Source organism: Nilaparvata lugens, chromosome 11 (assembly GCF_014356525.2).
Source record: "Nilaparvata lugens isolate BPH chromosome 11, ASM1435652v1, whole genome shotgun sequence".
Taxonomy (NCBI): Eukaryota; Metazoa; Arthropoda; class Insecta; order Hemiptera; family Delphacidae; genus Nilaparvata; species Nilaparvata lugens.
In genome coordinates this window covers 4,013,732-4,032,787 of record NC_052514.1, presented here as the reverse complement: position 1 = coordinate 4,032,787, position 19,056 = coordinate 4,013,732, and the positions used below count along the sequence as shown (strand labels likewise).

At 32.2% G+C, this 19,056-nt stretch overlaps 1 protein-coding gene across 1 annotated transcript; it reads left to right on the top strand.

Moving 5' to 3' along the window:
* The first annotated feature begins 262 nt into the window (after nt 1-262).
* On the top strand, nt 263-18,573 carry LOC120353627 (odorant receptor 23a-like). Its single transcript, XM_039438172.1, has 6 exons — nt 263-692; nt 6,478-6,733; nt 9,556-9,655; nt 10,337-10,447; nt 13,940-14,095; nt 18,378-18,573. Exons 1-6 carry the CDS (start codon nt 263-265, stop codon nt 18,450-18,452), a joined length of 1,128 nt encoding a protein of 375 aa, XP_039294106.1. The 3' UTR covers nt 18,453-18,573.
* The last annotated feature ends 483 nt before the right edge of the window (nt 18,574-19,056 follow it).

The following is a 19,056-nucleotide window of genomic DNA, read 5'->3' as shown; positions in this document are numbered from 1 at the left end:
AAATTAATGTAAGAGTTCCTAATATTTCCTGGATCTTCAACTTCAAAATTCTAAAAAAATAAATGTGAGAGGAACAGTAGTTTAAGATATTTCCTAGATGAACTTCAATTTTGAAATTCTACAACAAATTCAAGTACAATACATAGTTTTGTATTAACAATAATAAGAATTGAAGTTTGAAACATTATCAACTGCTTTGAAAATATTCACCATGTCTCACAAAGAATCAACTTATCTGAGCTCAGCAAAGCATTGTATCATAATGATTGGCATTTGGAACAATGAAAAATCTAGACGTATCAACAAACCGAAAGCAGCCATGTTTATTGCGGTGCTCTTGTTTGTCCCGTTGAATATTTTGACAAATTTTCAACAATTCGAAAGTCTAGTTGCCGCCACTGAGATACTCCTCCTCACCTCAATCATGTTCCACAGTCTGCTCACCTACATGGTTTTCATAATCTACCAGGATATAATTTGTGATAACATATCGATAATCGAGAATAGATTCAATAATTTTGAGAGGAATTTGTTGAGGAAAAGTAATTTTCAGAGGGATGAGGAGAAGCTTGTTATGTTTTTGTATCGGATTCTCTCCTGTATTTTCATTGGTGCTGTGTTGGTGTATGCTGTAGCACCGTTCTGTGGCATTGATTTCCCGTTCCTGCTATCTCTGCCCTATGTTGATGAAGGTAAGCTGTAGATTTAGCACTGTGATACGTAATATAATCTACCGTAATGTAATCTACCGGTTAGAGGATTTTTTTGATCCAGCTTTGCTGGACTGTGACGCTGCCTACAGTTTTATGTACCATGTTTAATTGACACGATCTATCCAGGAAGACCTGGCCATGATCACGACTTTGGCTATTTGGATATTTGGATAAAATAACGCTGATAATATTAGTAGTAGGTAATCTTTAGTAGGCTACCAGTCAATGGTAGGGGAAATATGAATGTTATTATCAATCCTATAGATGTAGATGATGATTTTTATCACATTATTATAGAAATCGGATTAAAGAAATGAGACGGAGCCGCGGAAAACAAAAATGGATTGGCAGGTAAAAGTTCTAGAGACCCTTCAGTGGTCACCTATTGTTATTGAATTTCGACATTTTCGCGGTCTATTGTTAAGGTTTCCACTCCGAGCAATATATTGGTGGACCAGTGTGGTTACTTGAAGGCACTTTCGGCTGTAAACCAGTGTTGGTAGCATACAGTGATTGGATAAACATACACATTACTATCGATGACAAGTACAAATTTAGTCGAACATAAGTGGTGTGTGAAGCACACATTGATTTTTGGACGTACATTTGTTAGCTGTCCTTATAAATTCTACGAGATTGAATAGGGCTTGACAAACACACGATATACATAATATTTTTGCCAAGTTGTGTTCAATCTAATAGAATTTGAAAGGACGCCAAAAAATCGTACGTTCAATAAGTATCGAATTGTATGTAACTCAAATTAGTCTGTATAGCCTACACCTTGTAAGCAAGTTGAGTTTCATCGAATGAACCATTGGGAATAGTTCAATAACAAGCACTGGATCACTGACTTAGATTCAATAATAATGTAGAAAATACAAGTAACAGATGTAAGGTGCAAAGTAATAGATAGGTTGGTGCTACCAGCTACCAGATAGAATTGCCTTCAAGAAAGCACACGGGGCCACTAATGAGAGTAATGAATTTTGTAAAGTAAAGTATTTTTCTTGTCTGTTTTTCACATGTACCATTTTAAACATTCTCTTTTATTACTTTTCTAGTATATATATATATATATATATATATATATATATATATATATATATATTATATATATATATATTTTTTTTTTTTTTTTAATAGTTTTTAATAATGTATTTCCTGTATTCATGAGTGCGTTTGGGCTGTTATGCCTGTTGCACTCCTAGATTTTTGTAAGAATAAATAAAATAAATAAAGCGTGTAATAGAACTACATAATTTTTATTATTTGCCATGAATTTTCACAATGAATAGATAAATTGTTGACGACGGTGAAAATTCATGACAAGTAAAATTATGGAAAAAATGAGAGGCTCGAGCAGTCGGTGGTAAGGACGGGACCTGGAAACATCTACAGCAGATCAACCAGCCCGACTTCTCCCTACTGAGAGGGTCTCCCATTTGGGCAGAGTGAGTGCCAAATTAATTATATTATTTTTATCTGAGGGTATATCTTGTCAATATTATTTGAAATCATATTTCATCTTTTGAAAATAATTCTTTTTAAATTATCAATAAAAATTATATTATTCATTCTACATTTAATTATTTTACAATTAAAACCTTTCTCATGAGATAAAGAGTAAGATCCAAATTTAACCTCTCGTTAGCCAAGCGATATTTAACCCCTCATTTATTTGATCAGTACATCTTATTTATCAATTATAATATAACAGCATTATCTTTTATTAATTTCTGTATCCAACTCCTAGAGAGTTAGGACCTGTAATTCTTGTTGAATACAATCAATATTAATTATTTTGTTACAAATTTTAAATTACATCATAAATCAAATTAGTTCAACCAACAATTTATCAATCCCATTACAAGCGGAATCAGAGGAAAATAAAGTAAATAGAAATCAATCATTACTTTTTATACTTTTTTACTTTCCTTGCCCTACTACCATAGGTAAGGAAAGTATTGCTTTCCAAAAAAAAAAACTAAGGTACCCCAATTTCAAGTTTTCTATACGTTTCAAGGTCCCCTGAGTCCAAAAACATGATTTTTGGGTGTTGGTCTGTGTGTGTATGTGTGTATGTGTGTATGTGTGTATGTCTGTGAACACGATAACTCCATTTCTGATTAACCAATTGACTTGTAATTTTAAACTTAAGGTCCTTATACCATGAGGACCCGGCAATAAGAAATTCAATAAAATTCAATTCAAGATGGCGAAAAAAATGGCGGATAATTACTAAAAAACCATGTTTTTCACGATTTTCTCGAAAACGGCTCTAACGATTATCTTCAAATTCATACCATAGATAGCTATTTATAAGTCCTATCAACTGACATGAGTTTCATTTCTGGGAAAATTGCAGGAGCTCTGTAATATTCTTGCGAAAAATGGCGGATAATCACTAAAAAATCATGTTTTTCACCGTTTTCTCGAAAACGGCTCTAACGATTTTCTTCAAATAAATACCATAGATTTATAAGTCCTATCAACTGACATGAGTCTCATTTCTGGGAAAATTGCAGGAGCTCCGTAATATTCTTGAGAAAAATGGCGGATAGTTACTAAAAAACATGTTTTTCACGGTTTTCTCAAAAATGTCCTGACCGATTTCTTTCAAATTCATACCCTTTATAGTTATTTATCAGCTCTATCAACTGGCATGAGTATCCTTTCTGGGAAACTAATGGGGAGGTCTACCTCATCCTTGAGAAATGCACTTTGTAACCTCCTTCTCGTGCATGATGTAGGTAGGTAGAGCAGTTCATAAAAAGAACACATAGTCGAGATATTTCATCTGTAGAACAGCTGTTTTGACGACTTTTAAAAAATCATCGAATTTCACAATTTACACAAAGGAAAGAGTACTCTGAAAACAATTATATATACACATATACAGTAGTCTGATCGTAGTTTCAAATATGTTGCCGCCAATCGTCATTATGTTATTCCTCTAAATTATTCTCGTTCAAGAATGATGCTTACAGTTCAATGAGCAAGGAAAGTTGTGTGAGTGTACCACACCAGATTTTTTATATTATAAGCACAACTAGTTCCAGTACTCATGACACTTTGATTGGAAAATGACATAAGTGCTGAAACTAGTTGAGTTTATATAAAAAGGTACAAAGAGGGTACTATATAATGATTTTTATAATTATTTCACTTGATTTGAAAATGTCATGAGTGCTGAAACTAGTTGTGTTAAGTTTAAAAAAGGCCAATAGTGATTTCTATAATAACTAAACAGTTCAAGTAGCCGTATTAGAATACTTTATAAGATAATTCATTTTGATTACCGTATTGATTATAAATGAATAAGTAGATAATGAATTCATGGTATTATTACAAGGATTGAAGTTAACTTGAAGCTGCGTTCAATGGAATGAAATAAGATCTGAGTCAAAAAAAGTTTGTGATAAATACTGATTCATTTTGATGTAATGTTATCTTGAATAGTCAAGTTTTTTCAATTCAATTTTATTTAATTCAATTCACAATACAATACACAAGATACATTTACATAGACAACATATTATCTAAAAACAAATTTGTGAATATTTTCCCCACATAGACGGATCTATGTATGGGCACAGAGGAAAGAAGCACTACTGGTATGCTTATTCCGTGGTATGGGGAAGTAACAGTACAATAAGTAGCCTATAATAAAATAATAATAAGTATAATAAATCTATTTATATATGAATGATAATAATAATACCAAAGGAAATTTCTATCAGTAAACAATGTCAGAGAAGAGAAAAATAAAACTATAACTTTCCATATAAGGCTTAATAGATTGAAAGAAAAGAAAAACGAAAAGGAAAAAGAAAGAAAATCAGCAATAAATGTAGATGTGAGAAATTGTTAGATGGAAATAAATGGTGACAAAAGATTTCTCGAGAAAGTTAATTTGTTTATTAACGATGCAAATCGACAACTGAATGTTTGTTTTTATGCGAATTGATAATTATTGCAATATGAGATTCTATAATTGATAAAAAAATATTCATCACTAGGCTACTTATAAAACACTAGCCTACTTTACAGGTAATTTTACTAATTGTAGAATATAGTAAGAAAGAACCACTTACTGTGATTCCATATACTATCACTAAACTAAATTGAATAATTAGAAATTAGATCTATTTTTACTTTTATAATTGGAAATTTAGTATTCAAGATTAATTTTTACTAAAATTTACACTATGAACAGAGATATTGAAGAGTTTCTTCATATTAGCACAGAATACAAATATAGCGGTTTACAATTATAGCATATTTTATATAAGTTTTCTCTGATATTAGAGTGAAATAAAACCCAGCCGGTCTGGCAACGTTACGGAGCTAGAAAAGGATAGCGCTCTCTGCTTTGTCGAATGACAGACAAGGACAGCAACACCAATGTTATTCAAATACTGCCATTATAACGTGGACCTCATTGTAGGTACTAATAATAACATCCCATCAAAATTACCCTAGTATAATGACCACTTAGGGCCGTTTGCACAGTGTAAGTTTAAGCTAAAGCTTAAACCAAATCTGGATTATTTTTTTTGGTTTAAACTAAAATTCCGTTTGCACAGTATCAGTTTAAACTCTGTATTGAGTTATTAAACTCTGGGAAAGTTTAAACCTCCAAAACAGGAGGTTTGAACCAAATAATTTGGATTAACTAGACATCTGTAAGATTTGATGGGGAAACAGCTAATAGTAAATTATTTTTTGATGTTTGGATTTAATGCTTCTGTAGACGATAATTTTTATTTAGGTTATAGTGAATCATTATTGATAGAATTGACAGGAATTGATAGAAGTTTTTAATGTGATTGATAGAGATGACTGCAAAGAAATTTTGGAACTGAAAAAAATTGGGCAAAATACGAATCATTTAAATTTCTGGGATGATAGAAAATTTTTTTAACGGTTTTGCTTGAGTAAAGCAAGTGCCAATTTAGTATTTGATTCAATAAGCCACTTGATAGAAAATAAGACAATTGTTAACAGTGATTTTCTATTAGAAAACATGTTTTTGATAACACATAACTGAGATATTTTGCTTTCGAGAGATTTCTTTCTAATAAACGAGGAAGACCGAAGTAGATTTAAGTAAATTTTCATAACAAAATAAGGTTTTTATCTCACATTCTAGATTATATTTTTTGGTGCCAACTGAATATAAGATTGTTTCTAATAGTATAAAGAATTTCATCATTTTTTGAAAAATTTCTTGATCGCTTTCACTTTTATTACCGTACAGCTTACAGCTCTGTGGATTTTGAACCAGGAAATAGTAGCTACATAATCTCAATTCACTGATGGTTTGTAAGCAAATAGCAAATTTCCTGTAAAAATTACCCTTCCTGATATTATAAACGATGACAAAAATTTCTTGATCGCTTTCACTTTTATTACCGTACAGCTTACAGCTCTGTGGATTTTGAACCAGGAAATAGTAGCTACATAATCTCAATTCACTGATGGTTTGTAAGCAAATAGCAAATTTCCTGTAAAAATTACCCTTCCTGATATTATAAACGATGACATTCTATTACCAAGTTAACGTTAAACTAGTTTACTGGATTAGTAAATGCACTTAGAAAACCAATTCAAGTTTTAACTTTCAGATTAACTTAATCGAGTTTAGCAATCTATACTGTGCAAACGGCCCTTAGTTATTAAATTTTGCGATTAATTTGTCTTTTGCAAAGTTGGAGAGATGATTTACGTTTGAATAGCTTGTTACTTGGTTTTTGTACAGGATCATTTTCCTTCCCATACCTGACGTACACGGCAATAGTCTTGGTGTCAACGGTACAGGCCAGTGTACAAATAGCTACAACCATAGTCTATGGCGGTTGCATTAGTATGGCCAATGCCCAGATCAAAATGCTCGGCCAATCCTACAGGGATATGGGAACCGAGACATACAAACTGTTCAACACTTTCAATATACGGGATCATCAAGCCATTGAGATAATCAAGAGGAATGTTGGACACTATCTGTTTCTCAAAAGGTAACTAGTAGTTCTGTGAACAGTAGTCCTCACGCAGTATTCTCACCCACAAGTACCTGATTGAAACTGTAGACCTTAAGGAAATACAGCAATAGACTGGCTTCTCCACACATCTGTCTAATCACTTGTCAGCTGATTTATGATGCATAATTCTATAGTCTGATTTTTACTATAATATTGGCGTATGAAGGAGGCTCCTTTTTCCTTTATATTATTCTTTGAATGCAAAATTTCCAAAAACCTTGTATATACGTTGACGCGCAATTTAAAAAGGAAAATACCTGTCAAATTTCATAAAAATCTATTACCGCGTTTCGCCGTAAATGCGCAAGATATAAACATTTAAACATTAAGAGAAATGCCAAATCGTCGACTTGAATCGTAGACCTCACTTCGCTCGGTCAATTATTTTTGTTAATGGAAGTCCAAATTAATTTCTATCAAACCCTGAAGAGTTCTGCCATAGTTAGCTATGGCCATAATAATTGGAGAAGAATTCATCTTATAGCCTTTATCTTATTCTTTATTTGTTGTATGACTTTAATTTTTTGTTTCTCAAAGCCTTGTAATTCATTTTCTAGCTCTAACTACTGGATACATTATGTAAGGAATTCTATAAACAAATTGATTTTTTTACTATAAGTGAGTTTCTAGGGTCTTCAGCAACTCCTCCATGCGTACAGGGAAGCTTCCCTTGCATGAGAGTATTTATTGTCAAGAGAATTAAATGTATATAATATTTATAATTGTATTTTTTTGTATTATTAGTTTAAGCTCTAGATGATTAAATATTATTTTGTATGCATTGTTTTTGGCAATGAAGTTTATTATTATTATTATAAATTATCTAATTTATTACTAGTAGCTCTGTGAACAGTAGACCTCACGCAGTATTCTCATCCACAAGTACCTGATTCAAACTGTAGACCTTATGGAAATACAGCAATAGACTGGCTTCTCCACACATCTGTGTAATCACTTGTCAGCTGATTTATGATGAAATATTTTATAGTCTGATTTTACTCTAATATTGGCGTAATGAAGGAGGCTCCATTTCCTTTTATATTATCCTTGAAATGCAAAATTTCAAAAAACATTGTGTATACGTCGACGTGCAATTAAAATATGGATATGCAACAGAGTAAAAAAGGAACATACCTGTCAAATTTCATGGAAATCTATTATGCGCAACATATAAACATTCAAACATTTAAAGATTCAAACATTTAAACATTAAGAGTAATGCCAAACCGTCGACTTGAATCTTAGACCTCACTTCGCTCGGTCAATTAATGGATACTTTTTACACTGACAGACAGAAAGATATTTATTTTCAAAAAATGCAATTCACAGAATAAAAATATTTATGTACTCAAACACAGTTTCAATACAAATATTACGTTTGTATATAATGATTACGTTTGTGTATTGAACTGTATGACAATTGTCAATGTCATTTTATGACAATCAATGTCATGTATGAATAAATGAATGAATAAATGAACCGTTTTGGGCTGTGGCAATTACGAATTGTAGTATCTCAATAACGGTCATTGGCTAAATAATTTTTTGTTAGCACCAAATATGTTCTTAGATAGTCAATCATTTGAAATTTATTCTGAGTTCAATGCAACCACTCTCAAATTCATGGTTATTTTGTATAAATAATACTAAATAAATTTGAGACTGATTGATAGTTGTATAAATCAGGATTAGTTTGTGAATTACGATTCATTTCTATCAGTTTTTGTTAATCTTTTTATTTAGAAGATGATTTTTCCACTTTTTGCATTTAAATGTGATATCTTTCTGTCGCTTCAACATGATAATATTCGTTATTAAGATGAAGATAAGTTGCATGCTCTACAAAAATATTGTTTCCAGGTTTTGCAGCAACTCCTCCATGCGTACAGGGAAGCTTTCCCTGCATGAGAGTATTTATTGTCAAGAGAATTAAATGTATATAATATTAATAATTGTATTTTTATTATTATTATTTGATTATTAATGGATATTGTTGACATTGACAGACATCAGACATTGTCTCTCAGACAATGTCTGTCAGACATTGACAGACATCAAATAAATAAAGATATTTTTTTTTTCAAAAAATGCAATTCACAAAATAAAAATCTTTATGTAGGTACTCAAACACAGTTTCAATACAAACGTTACGTTTGTATATAATAATTACGTTTGTGTATTGAACTGTATGACAATTATTGTCGATGTCATTTTATGACAATCAATGTCATGTATGAATGATAAATGAATAAATGAACTATTTTGGTCTGTGGCACTCACGAATTGTAATATCTCAATAACCGGTCATTGGCTGAATAATTTTTTGGTATCACCAAATCGTTCGTTTCCGTGTCCAGGTCAGACCACTTATTATTTAAACCATAACATAAATTTTAACAAAGCATTAACAATATCAATAAAGTGAGTAGAAACATTTATAAACCAGTCTATATATACTGGATTTCCAGTGTGTAGCCACCTTTACGGCTTTGTCAATCACCAAATAATTCTTAGATAGCCAATCATTTGAAAATTTATTCTGAGTTCAATGCAACCACTCTCAAATTCATGGTTATTTTGTATTGATACTATTTAATAAACTTGAGAGTGATTGATAGTTACTTAGGATTAGTTTGTCATTTTTGATTCATTTTTATCAGTTTTTGTTAATCTTTATTTAGAAGATGATTTTTCCACTTTGTGTATTTGAATGTGATATCTTTCTGTTGCTTCAACTTGATAATATTCGTTATCAAGATAAAGATAAGTTGCATGTTCTACAAAAATATTGTTTCCAGGTTTTGTAACCAGACTTTCAAAGTATTCAGTGCAATTCTATTGTCACAATTCGTGATAGCAGAAGTTATAGCATGCTATTGCTTCTTCCAAATTTATGAGGTAAGTAAAATATTTCAATTTTCCTTGATTATTCTACTCAGTCAACACATAATTTGACACTAAACTAGAATTTCTAATGTTTCATTCTCTACAGATGAAAATAAATTAGAAATTCAATTTTTTTGTTCAAATGCTGAATTAGGATTTTCGTATGAAACTTATTCTTCAATTTTCTATATTTGGATGAAGCTGAAACTGTCAGCATTAGTTGAGTGAGATGCCTTGATGTTATTCAGATAGTTTGAAATAAGTCTCATTACTGTATAAATTCCATTTTTTTGGATGAGAGCATGAGATTACTTTATTATATCAGTTTAGCTTCTCCTCTTGCAAGTTGTAGCTAGATCTTTATTTGAATTTCGAATAATTATTGATAACGAACTCATTATCTTATTCATTCCATTCTTTCAGATCTAATATCACTGTGACTGAACAGAATATAATTATCTAAGTTTTATTACAATTTATCTTGTTATCATATAATAATAACAAGTCTCATCCTACTTCTATGGCATGTCAAGTTCTGTTTTTTGTAACGAATGATTATGATTTTCTTAATTTAAATTTCAATAAATAATGTTATAATACTTTGCAAATGTGTGTAAGTTCATTTATTCGACTTCACAAAACAAAACTTCTTATCATAATTTGAATATTTTATCAGTCACTTTACTTTTACAGGGAGTAAAAATGATGTCATTGTACAGAATAACATGTGGATTGCTCCTACTCAGCTCAATCTCCATACATGCTTTCATCAACTTTTACTGTGGAGAACGATTGACTAGTACGGTCTGTATAATATTTTCTACAGAATTTATTTTTCAATTTTTCGTATTCTTGTATATTACATAAGTTTTATTTAGTATTCTTCAAATACTATGAGCTATTTGTCAATTGGGCATGGTGTTATTATTATTGTTAGTACTCTTACTACTTGTTTGATTGTTTAATATCGGGGCACCGAGCTTAGCTCGTTATTTATTTATTGATAAACAGAGCACAATTTTTCAAAATAATTGGGGAAGGACAAACAGGCACAGCCCAAAACTGTTTCTTCCCCGAATTTTGATTTATACACTATAAATGGTCCAAAAAGTAGGCTATGTTTCATACACTTGAATCCAGGTCCAATTTTCAGTCAAAATATTCAAAAACAGAAAAGTTCTAATTTAGATTGTTTACAAACCAAAATGAATAACAAAATAACACTCACCAATCACTTAAAATTGTAAAATAATGATTAACTTTGAATATTATGATGAATATACTCTAATTTAGAGTGATGAACCATGTCATGTCAACAAATCAGATTATTTTGATAGAGTCTATTAAAATTTCTCGCGAAATACGGTAAGCTGTTTGAATGATTACACAGCTGATCTCCCACACAGGCACACGCATCTTCTGTTATCGACAGACGACGAAATCTGTTCTTCCAAGGATTAATTATCCTTCTAATGTCCTTCAGCGAGTTTTTCCAGGGATGAGACCTAGTGCAATCGAATCTTTATATCATAAACCTACTATGTTCTGAATTTCGTGAGAATCGTTAGAGCCGTTTTCGAGATCCGGCGAAATACAAACATATACATTGAAACATTGAAACATACACTATCATTCTCAACTATGAATGATTGGAAAAGGAACAACAGGTATATAAATATAAATAGGTATCTAAACAGAAATTGCTCTTTTTATAGTAGAGGATTCATATACGTAGCTTAATCTCTCTGTCACAATTAAATTCATTCAACAACCTCTATCTCTAGTGTAAAACCACATTCACACCATAGTTGTAAACAAAATGTTGTTCACAACTATCAAGTACCTATTCGTCAAAGAAATTCATAGTCAAGTTATTTACTTGCGTTACAGCCCTGCGTGGACCTTGGCCTCCTCAACAATTTGCCTCCATTCATCTCTCTGATTAGCTAGTCTCTTCCAGTTCCTCACTTCTAGGCACGCTAGATCTTTTTCCACATCCTGCAGCCAACGTGTTCTTGGGCGACCTCTTTTCCTCGTTCCTTCCATTCTTCCAACAAGCATCTGCCTCTGCATCCTCTTGTTCTCACCTAGTCAAGATATTCTATAGAAAACAAGTTGAATGTTGCTGTGCTTTTTTTGGCAACAAATAGCCGTAATTTAGCGAAATGTCAGTTGACAACACTGGTGTAAACATGGCTTCACATGCTTTTGAATCTCTTATCATTAAAGAGCCAAAAAATCAATGAATCTTCAATGAAATTAATAACACAAGAATAAGTTAATGTATGGTGAATGAAATGTCAATGTTTGTACAAATTCTGAAAAATCCAGTTTTATGGCAACAAATAGCCGTAATTTAGTGAAATGTCAGTTGACAACACTGGTGTAAACATGGCTTCACACACATTTGAATCTTTTATCACTAAAAAGCCACAAAATCAATGAATTCTCAATGAAACTATCAACACAAAAATAAGTTGATGTACGGTAATTAAAATGACAATGAATGTACAAATTTTGAAAAATAATCCAGTAGCTACTACTCCTAACTCGACGTTGCTTCAATCAATGCTATTGTTCATTTCTTTAAAGGTAGGATGAGAAAAATACAAGACTGCAATATTTTTTTCCTCCCCCTTCTGTCTAAAGTACTTACTTTACTCCCTGAAACCTAATACTAAAGTGTCACTTTTTCGCTCTCGGTAGTAAAAAACAGAAAAACTCCCTAGGGAGTAAAAGTGACTCCATTTAAATAACATGGGGAGCATCTCTATTTTGAAACTTACATTGTAATAGGTTAGAAGGTCTAAGCTCAGATGAGAAAGCATAATAGAGGTGTCTGTCATTGAGTCAACTGAATTCAATACCACAACCAGAAATTTGATAAACTCATAAAATATATGTTTGTATAATAATTATTATATTCTTAATATTAGTAGACGATAAAAATTTATACACTTTTTAAAATATTTATTCTATTCAAAATACCAGCCAACAAATATTTTTGATCTGCATTCTGCAATTCAAATCTGAACCGCGTGATCTGGAGTAGGCCATTTTTGGTAGACGCCCATCTGATATAATTGTTACAAATTTTGCCGATAGATAGCGCAATCGGCAGTGCCAATCAGACGACCGGTTTTCAGGTTTTAGATTTTAGGTTATGTTGTTAGGAAACATTGTCACCAATACGTAAGTTATTAGAATGATTTAATTTGCAGTTTCTATAAAAAAATGTAGATGGAGGAAAAATGTTGTGTACATCACGAGCGAAAAATACTTTTTCTCCCTCAGGACAATTGTTGCCCTCGGCTTCGCCTCGGGCTTCAAACTTTTTCCCACAGGGAGAAAAAGTCGTACTTTTCACTCTAGTTATACAAATAACTATTGAACATTCTTTATATATTGAGAGCTAGGATAAGTGGACACTTTTAGCCACTATCAAATATCATTGAAGGAATTATAAATCCAATGTATATTGTATATACATTTCTCAAACTTTTTCTTCATACTGGTACAGTGCTCTTAAGCTCAAGGTAGGCTCAGAGAATACAAAAATTGAAAATCGTTTAATATTGATTGACCTTGGAAGAAATCAGGAGAATTTAGTGAGGTTGGAATCCCTTCAACCTTACTTCTAAATGATTATGTACGAGGTTTTCAATATAATGTGGACAATGCATTGATTTGAATATCTCATCTTAATTAGTAGTTCTGTGAACAGTAGACCTCACGCTGTATTCTCATCCACAAGTACCTGATTAAAACTATAGACCTTATGGAAATACAGCAATAGACTGGCTTCTCCACACATCTGTGTAATCACTTGTCAGCTGATTTATGATGAATAAATTCTATAGTCTGATTTTCACTCTAATATTGGCGTATGAAGAAGTCTCCTTTTTCCTTTTATATTATCCTTGAAATGCAAAAATTCCAAAAACCTTGTATATACGTCGACGCGCAATTAAAAAAGGAACATACCTGTCAAATTTTCATGGAAATCTATTACCGCGTTTCGCCGTAAATGCGCAACATATAAACATTAAGAGAAATGCCAAACCGAATCTTAGACCTCACTTCGCTCGGTCGAAAATGGTTAATCCTATGACTCACAGGTAGGTACACACTTTAAGGAGGGTCTTGTGAGGGGATAGCAAAAATGTTACTTTAGGTACCGTATTTTATTAATCATGCAATCTTGGTTTTTTGTCTCTCAGTAAATTTGAATTGGATTAAGATTCATTTAGTTTTTTCTTGATTTTTAATAATTTCTTCGAATTTATTGTTTTTCAGAGCAACGAATTCCAATACGATCTCTACTGTTCGCATTGGTACACTAGCAGTGTAAAAGTGAGGAAAATGCTGATCATTGTCGCAGAGTGCCAGAAAAAGCCAATCATTTTCAAAGCTGGCTCTATAGTCCCTATCACTTTGGGCTCTTTTGTGACAGTAAGTATAGTATATCGTCGTTGCCACAGCAACACCACTTATCTCAATTCAAACAACTTTAGAGGAAAGCAAAAAATCTCTTTTTCCAAGAAAATTTACCTTGAATGAGTTCAAATCATACGTTTTAGTGTAAAGTGTGAACTTTCTGAACATTTTTCATACAGAAAAATTGAAATAATATATTAATTAGGAATATAAATGAGTTAGGTGGTGTTGTTCGCCACAGCTAACAGAGATATGTGGTGTTGGACTTAAATTAACCATGAAAAATGAATTCTCACAAACTTACCTAGAATTATTTACTTTCTTCTACCTCGGGCTTTGCTTTTTCTATTGGGTGGAAAAAAATCAGTTTTAAAAATAGTTTAGAAAATTTATTGATGAAAAAATGGTCAAGAAAGTTCAAAATGGAATAAATTCTCTAGAAAGTTTCTGCATATTTTTGGACTACTGAATTGAGACCTTCCAAGACTAGGAGTAACGTTTTTCTTATACAGTTATTTAAAAATACTAAAAATTAATAGCTTTACTTTTCAAAAATATTCACTTGAAAAACTATCAGATTTCTTTATCTCATAAAAAATAAATGAGAAAAAAATAATAATTCTAAAAAATACTAAAAATCAATAGTTTCTCTCATAAACTGAGCTATACTAACTATTATACCTGAGCAATATCTGAATGAATGAAGAACCCAACTCATTCTGTTATTTCATAAAAATATGCAAAAACTTTCTTACATTGTAACTTGATTATTCATGGTTAATTCTTCCTTCTTCTACTTTCAGTCTCATAAGGCAAATTGTCATAGAAACCATGGCAATCCAGCGGTATCATCAATTTTAATGTTTGCAGATCTTCCCACTTATCTCGAGCCACTTTCCTCCTACCCATGGAGTTGAGCAATGGAAAAGATGCTGGATCCTTCTTTTCAACTTTTGGTAGTCGCCGGTGTTGATAGTCCTGTAGTTCCTCATTGAAATTCAATTTAAACTTTATGATTCCAGACGGTTCGTAATGAAGAACATGTATATATATATTACTTTAGCATCTCCTTTTTTCCTTCCAGGCCTGATTGATTGGTATACCACTGAGTCTTTGCTATAATTCAGAAACATTTCAGGGGCACATAGCTTTGCTCTGTAACGAAAAGGATGTTTCGGGCAATTTTAGAGAAACCAACAAATTGGCTGGGCAGATGAACATCTTGATTTTTGTAGCTTTGTTGAATGACTCGATGTACACTATCGCCCTCCATATGACTGTGACCTTTCTCAAAGAATTTCTGTGTAGTTGTTACTTCCCTTGTCATACTCAGATATCTTGTCATTAGATAGGGTTGCATTTCTATTTTGAGCAGCACACCCATCTGAATATACTATCACGGGTTTCAAAGCAACATCAAGGAGTTCAGTTATGTATTGTATTAGACAAGAGGCAAATGTTGATGCACTTAAATCTATTGTGCATTCGTCAAACCAATAATTTTGGGCATCGTGTGTAGCCAAGTTATATACAGTATAATTATGTACACATAACTTTAATTTGTAATAAGCAGAACTCGCAGAATTCTGTACCATCATCACATCACAGCAAAGGGTATAACACTTTCTATCCAATGCATCTTGCTTGTCTCTATTTTTTTCATTTTGTGCCTGATTAGCTCGTAAAACATGTTTCTTATGAACGTCTTTTTCCAAATTATTATTTTCGTATGCATAGCATAAATCACTCCTATCCTTTCGAGGTTTAAATATTTTTAAATTCAAGCTATTAACGGTCCGTTTGAATTCTGTCTTTCCAAAAGGCTGTTCATGCGAGTTTTTGCAATGATTCTGGTGAATTTCGTGTAAATGAGTCATGGATCTGACATCAGTTTGCAAATACAATTTATTGGATGATTTACGGCAATAATGTGAGGGAAGTTTGGGTAGTGCCTCCAAAAATTCAAGAATAAATGATTTTTTATGACCCCGAGCTATCTTTGTTTGGCCGAGTTTATTACGTGAATCATTATTATTTGAAGTATTCACTTGATCAGAGATTGATGAGCGTTCCATGTCATTTAGGTTCCCAAGAGAGTTATTAGTAGATCCATTCTCTTTTTTTCAGTCAATTTGTTCTCTATCCAATAGCGGACTTCATTTTCTGTGACACCAAGGGTGTTCAAAAACATCAATTTACACACAGCATATTTTTCTTCTTTGAATTTCAGGTGATAAAAGAATGATAATTTTCTTCTGGAAGTATCATTATTTTTTTTTGTTTCCTGTTTTACTTTGCATACATCTACTAATGAATATACATACATTTTTTTACAATTCCAATCCATTTTCTTCCAAAATTCGTTGAATAAATTTTGGCGCTACATTTCAGATATTTCATTACAAAATCTTGTCTTGAATTTTTCACATGCTTTTGATACACATCGAGGTCCCATTTTCCTCTCTTCCCTCGGCACATCGTGAATTTTTTTTTGTACTTTGTTTGTTTGCTCTTCTGTACCCTAAATATGCCTCTCACTTCATTCGTTTTAATTTTGCCTCAGCCCTATATCTCCACTGTTCGCACTGGTACACTAGTAGTGTAAAAGTGAGGAAAATGCTTATAATAGTCGCAGAGTGCCAGAAAAAGCCGATCATTTTCAAAGCTGGCTCTATAGTTCCTATCACTTTGGGCTCTTTTGTGACAGTAAGTATAGTATATGTACAGTGTTTTGATCAGCTTGAAATTGTGTACCGTACTGAAGTCTAGCTAATATTAAATCGTAATGGAAGATGTGTATTGAATAGCCATAATTACAGCAATACGCAAGACTATATTTCATTAGAAATGCTTTGCATTTTGAGTATTAACGAATGAAAAAAAGAAGTAGAAGAAGAAGACGAAGAAGAAGAAGAAGAAGAAGAAGAGAAGAAGAAGAAGAAGAAGAGAAGAAGAAGAAGAAGAAGAAGAAGACAAAATAAGAGAAATTATGGATCAGAGCGTGTGTTGGCAGTGGGTAAGTTGGTGAAGAAGAAGAAGAAGGAGGAAGAGAATTAAAAGGGAGAGAAGTGCTACAAGGAAAATAAGGGAGAAAAATGATGGTGATGATGAAGAAGCAGAAAACTTGAAGAAACTGAAACCCTGCATTACAATTCATGCTTGAAAGTACAGTTTCAGTTCTCAGATAACCTGACGAGACTATTAGTACGAATTCTAACTCAATCCTTGAAAAAAATGAGGATTGAATGTTCGTAATCGATAGATAAATTATTTCTCTACACATTTTGTCCTATAATATTTTTCGATAGAATGAATAGTTTTGATGTAATTCGAAGAAAACTGAACCCCTGCATTAGAATTTACGCTTGGAAAAGTACAGTTTAGTTGCAATTTCATCCGCTAGATCGCAGTAGCGTCCACTATTTCAAAATTCTAGTTACAGTTTTATCCGCTAGACTGCAGCAGGCTTCGGAATTCCAGTCCACCAATCTTTCCATTCCTGAATCCTCCAGTTCTGAGGTCTGAAGTCACTTTGAGAGCTTTGAAAAATTGCAGTTTTTTAGTTTTTCACTAATAACTTCCAAACGATGCGTCGTAGCGAAATTTTTATCATATCCATTGTTGTAGAAAATTAAATTTTCTACAAACTGGTGTTTGATTCATTAATATACAAATGAAATTAAAGGAGTTACAGCTATCTAAAGTTGTGTAGTTTACAGAGAACTGAGAAAATTATGATACAGGTCTTTAGTTTTTCAATAATAACTCCTCAATTATGCATCGTAGTCAAATTTTGATTATTTTCATTGTTGTAGAGAATTTAATTTTCTACAAACTGATGTCTAGTTAATTCTCCTACACATAATTTTGAAGGAGCTACAGCTATCTAAAGTTGTGTAGCTTTTGGAAAACAGGGGATTGATATTCACATTGAAAATAATTCAACAGTTTCATGCCACTTATATAAATATAGTTAAATGTAGCCCACTTACCTACCTACATAATATACTAAGGCTTTATATCCAAATTGTATAGAATGTAACAGAAGAAGGAGAAAGAACAGGAGAAAAAGAAGAATAAGAAGAAGATGATGATGATGTCATTTCATTGTCGTGACAGTCATTCATTCATTGGTTCTCATTGAATTCGTTCCGTTTAAATTTGATTCCATTTTTTTCCATCTATACCGGTATCCTTCTACTATTGACTAATAATAAACCGTTGTCAATACTGTAAAACATTTTATTCTTTTGAATTCTCTGTGATTCTAAATTACATATTGCTGTATTTTTCACAGGCAGTACAAGCAGCAGTGTCATACTTCAATCTCCTGCTAGCCCTGGCCAAACAAATGGAGAAAAAGTACAAGTAAATTTTTAGTCACTGATGTGAGATTGAGATTTACCTACTCTCAATACTGGCCGCATTTTTTAATATCCTTCAAACAGCTAATTGACCGGACGTAGTGAGGTCTATGTTTTAACTCTGATTTTCTTTTGTCTGTATGTAACGCGATTACGGCCAACGCGTTGATAGAATTCGATGAGATTTGGCAGCAATATTCATTTTTCAATTGCGAGTCAATGTATACACAAGGTTTTTTGAAATTTTGTATTTTAAGGATAATATGAAAAGAAAAGGAATTCCTCCATACTCTGATATCATCTACTTTGAAGATAGGATCAATCAGACTATAGAATTATTCATAATCAATCAGCTGACAAGTGGATTATTCATTGCATGCATTACACAGATTTCTGGCCGTGTCTATTTCTTTAAGGTAGGGTTTCAATTTTTGTTTATGATGCGTGCCCATCAGTATCAATATTCTCACATTTGAAAAACAAATTTAATAGGTGATTGAAAATAAAATAAAAAATGATTAAATAAACTAAACAATGCTGGAGAAATAATAATTGACCGAGCGGAGTGAGGTCTAAGATTCAAGTCGACGGTTTGGCATTTCTCTCAATTTT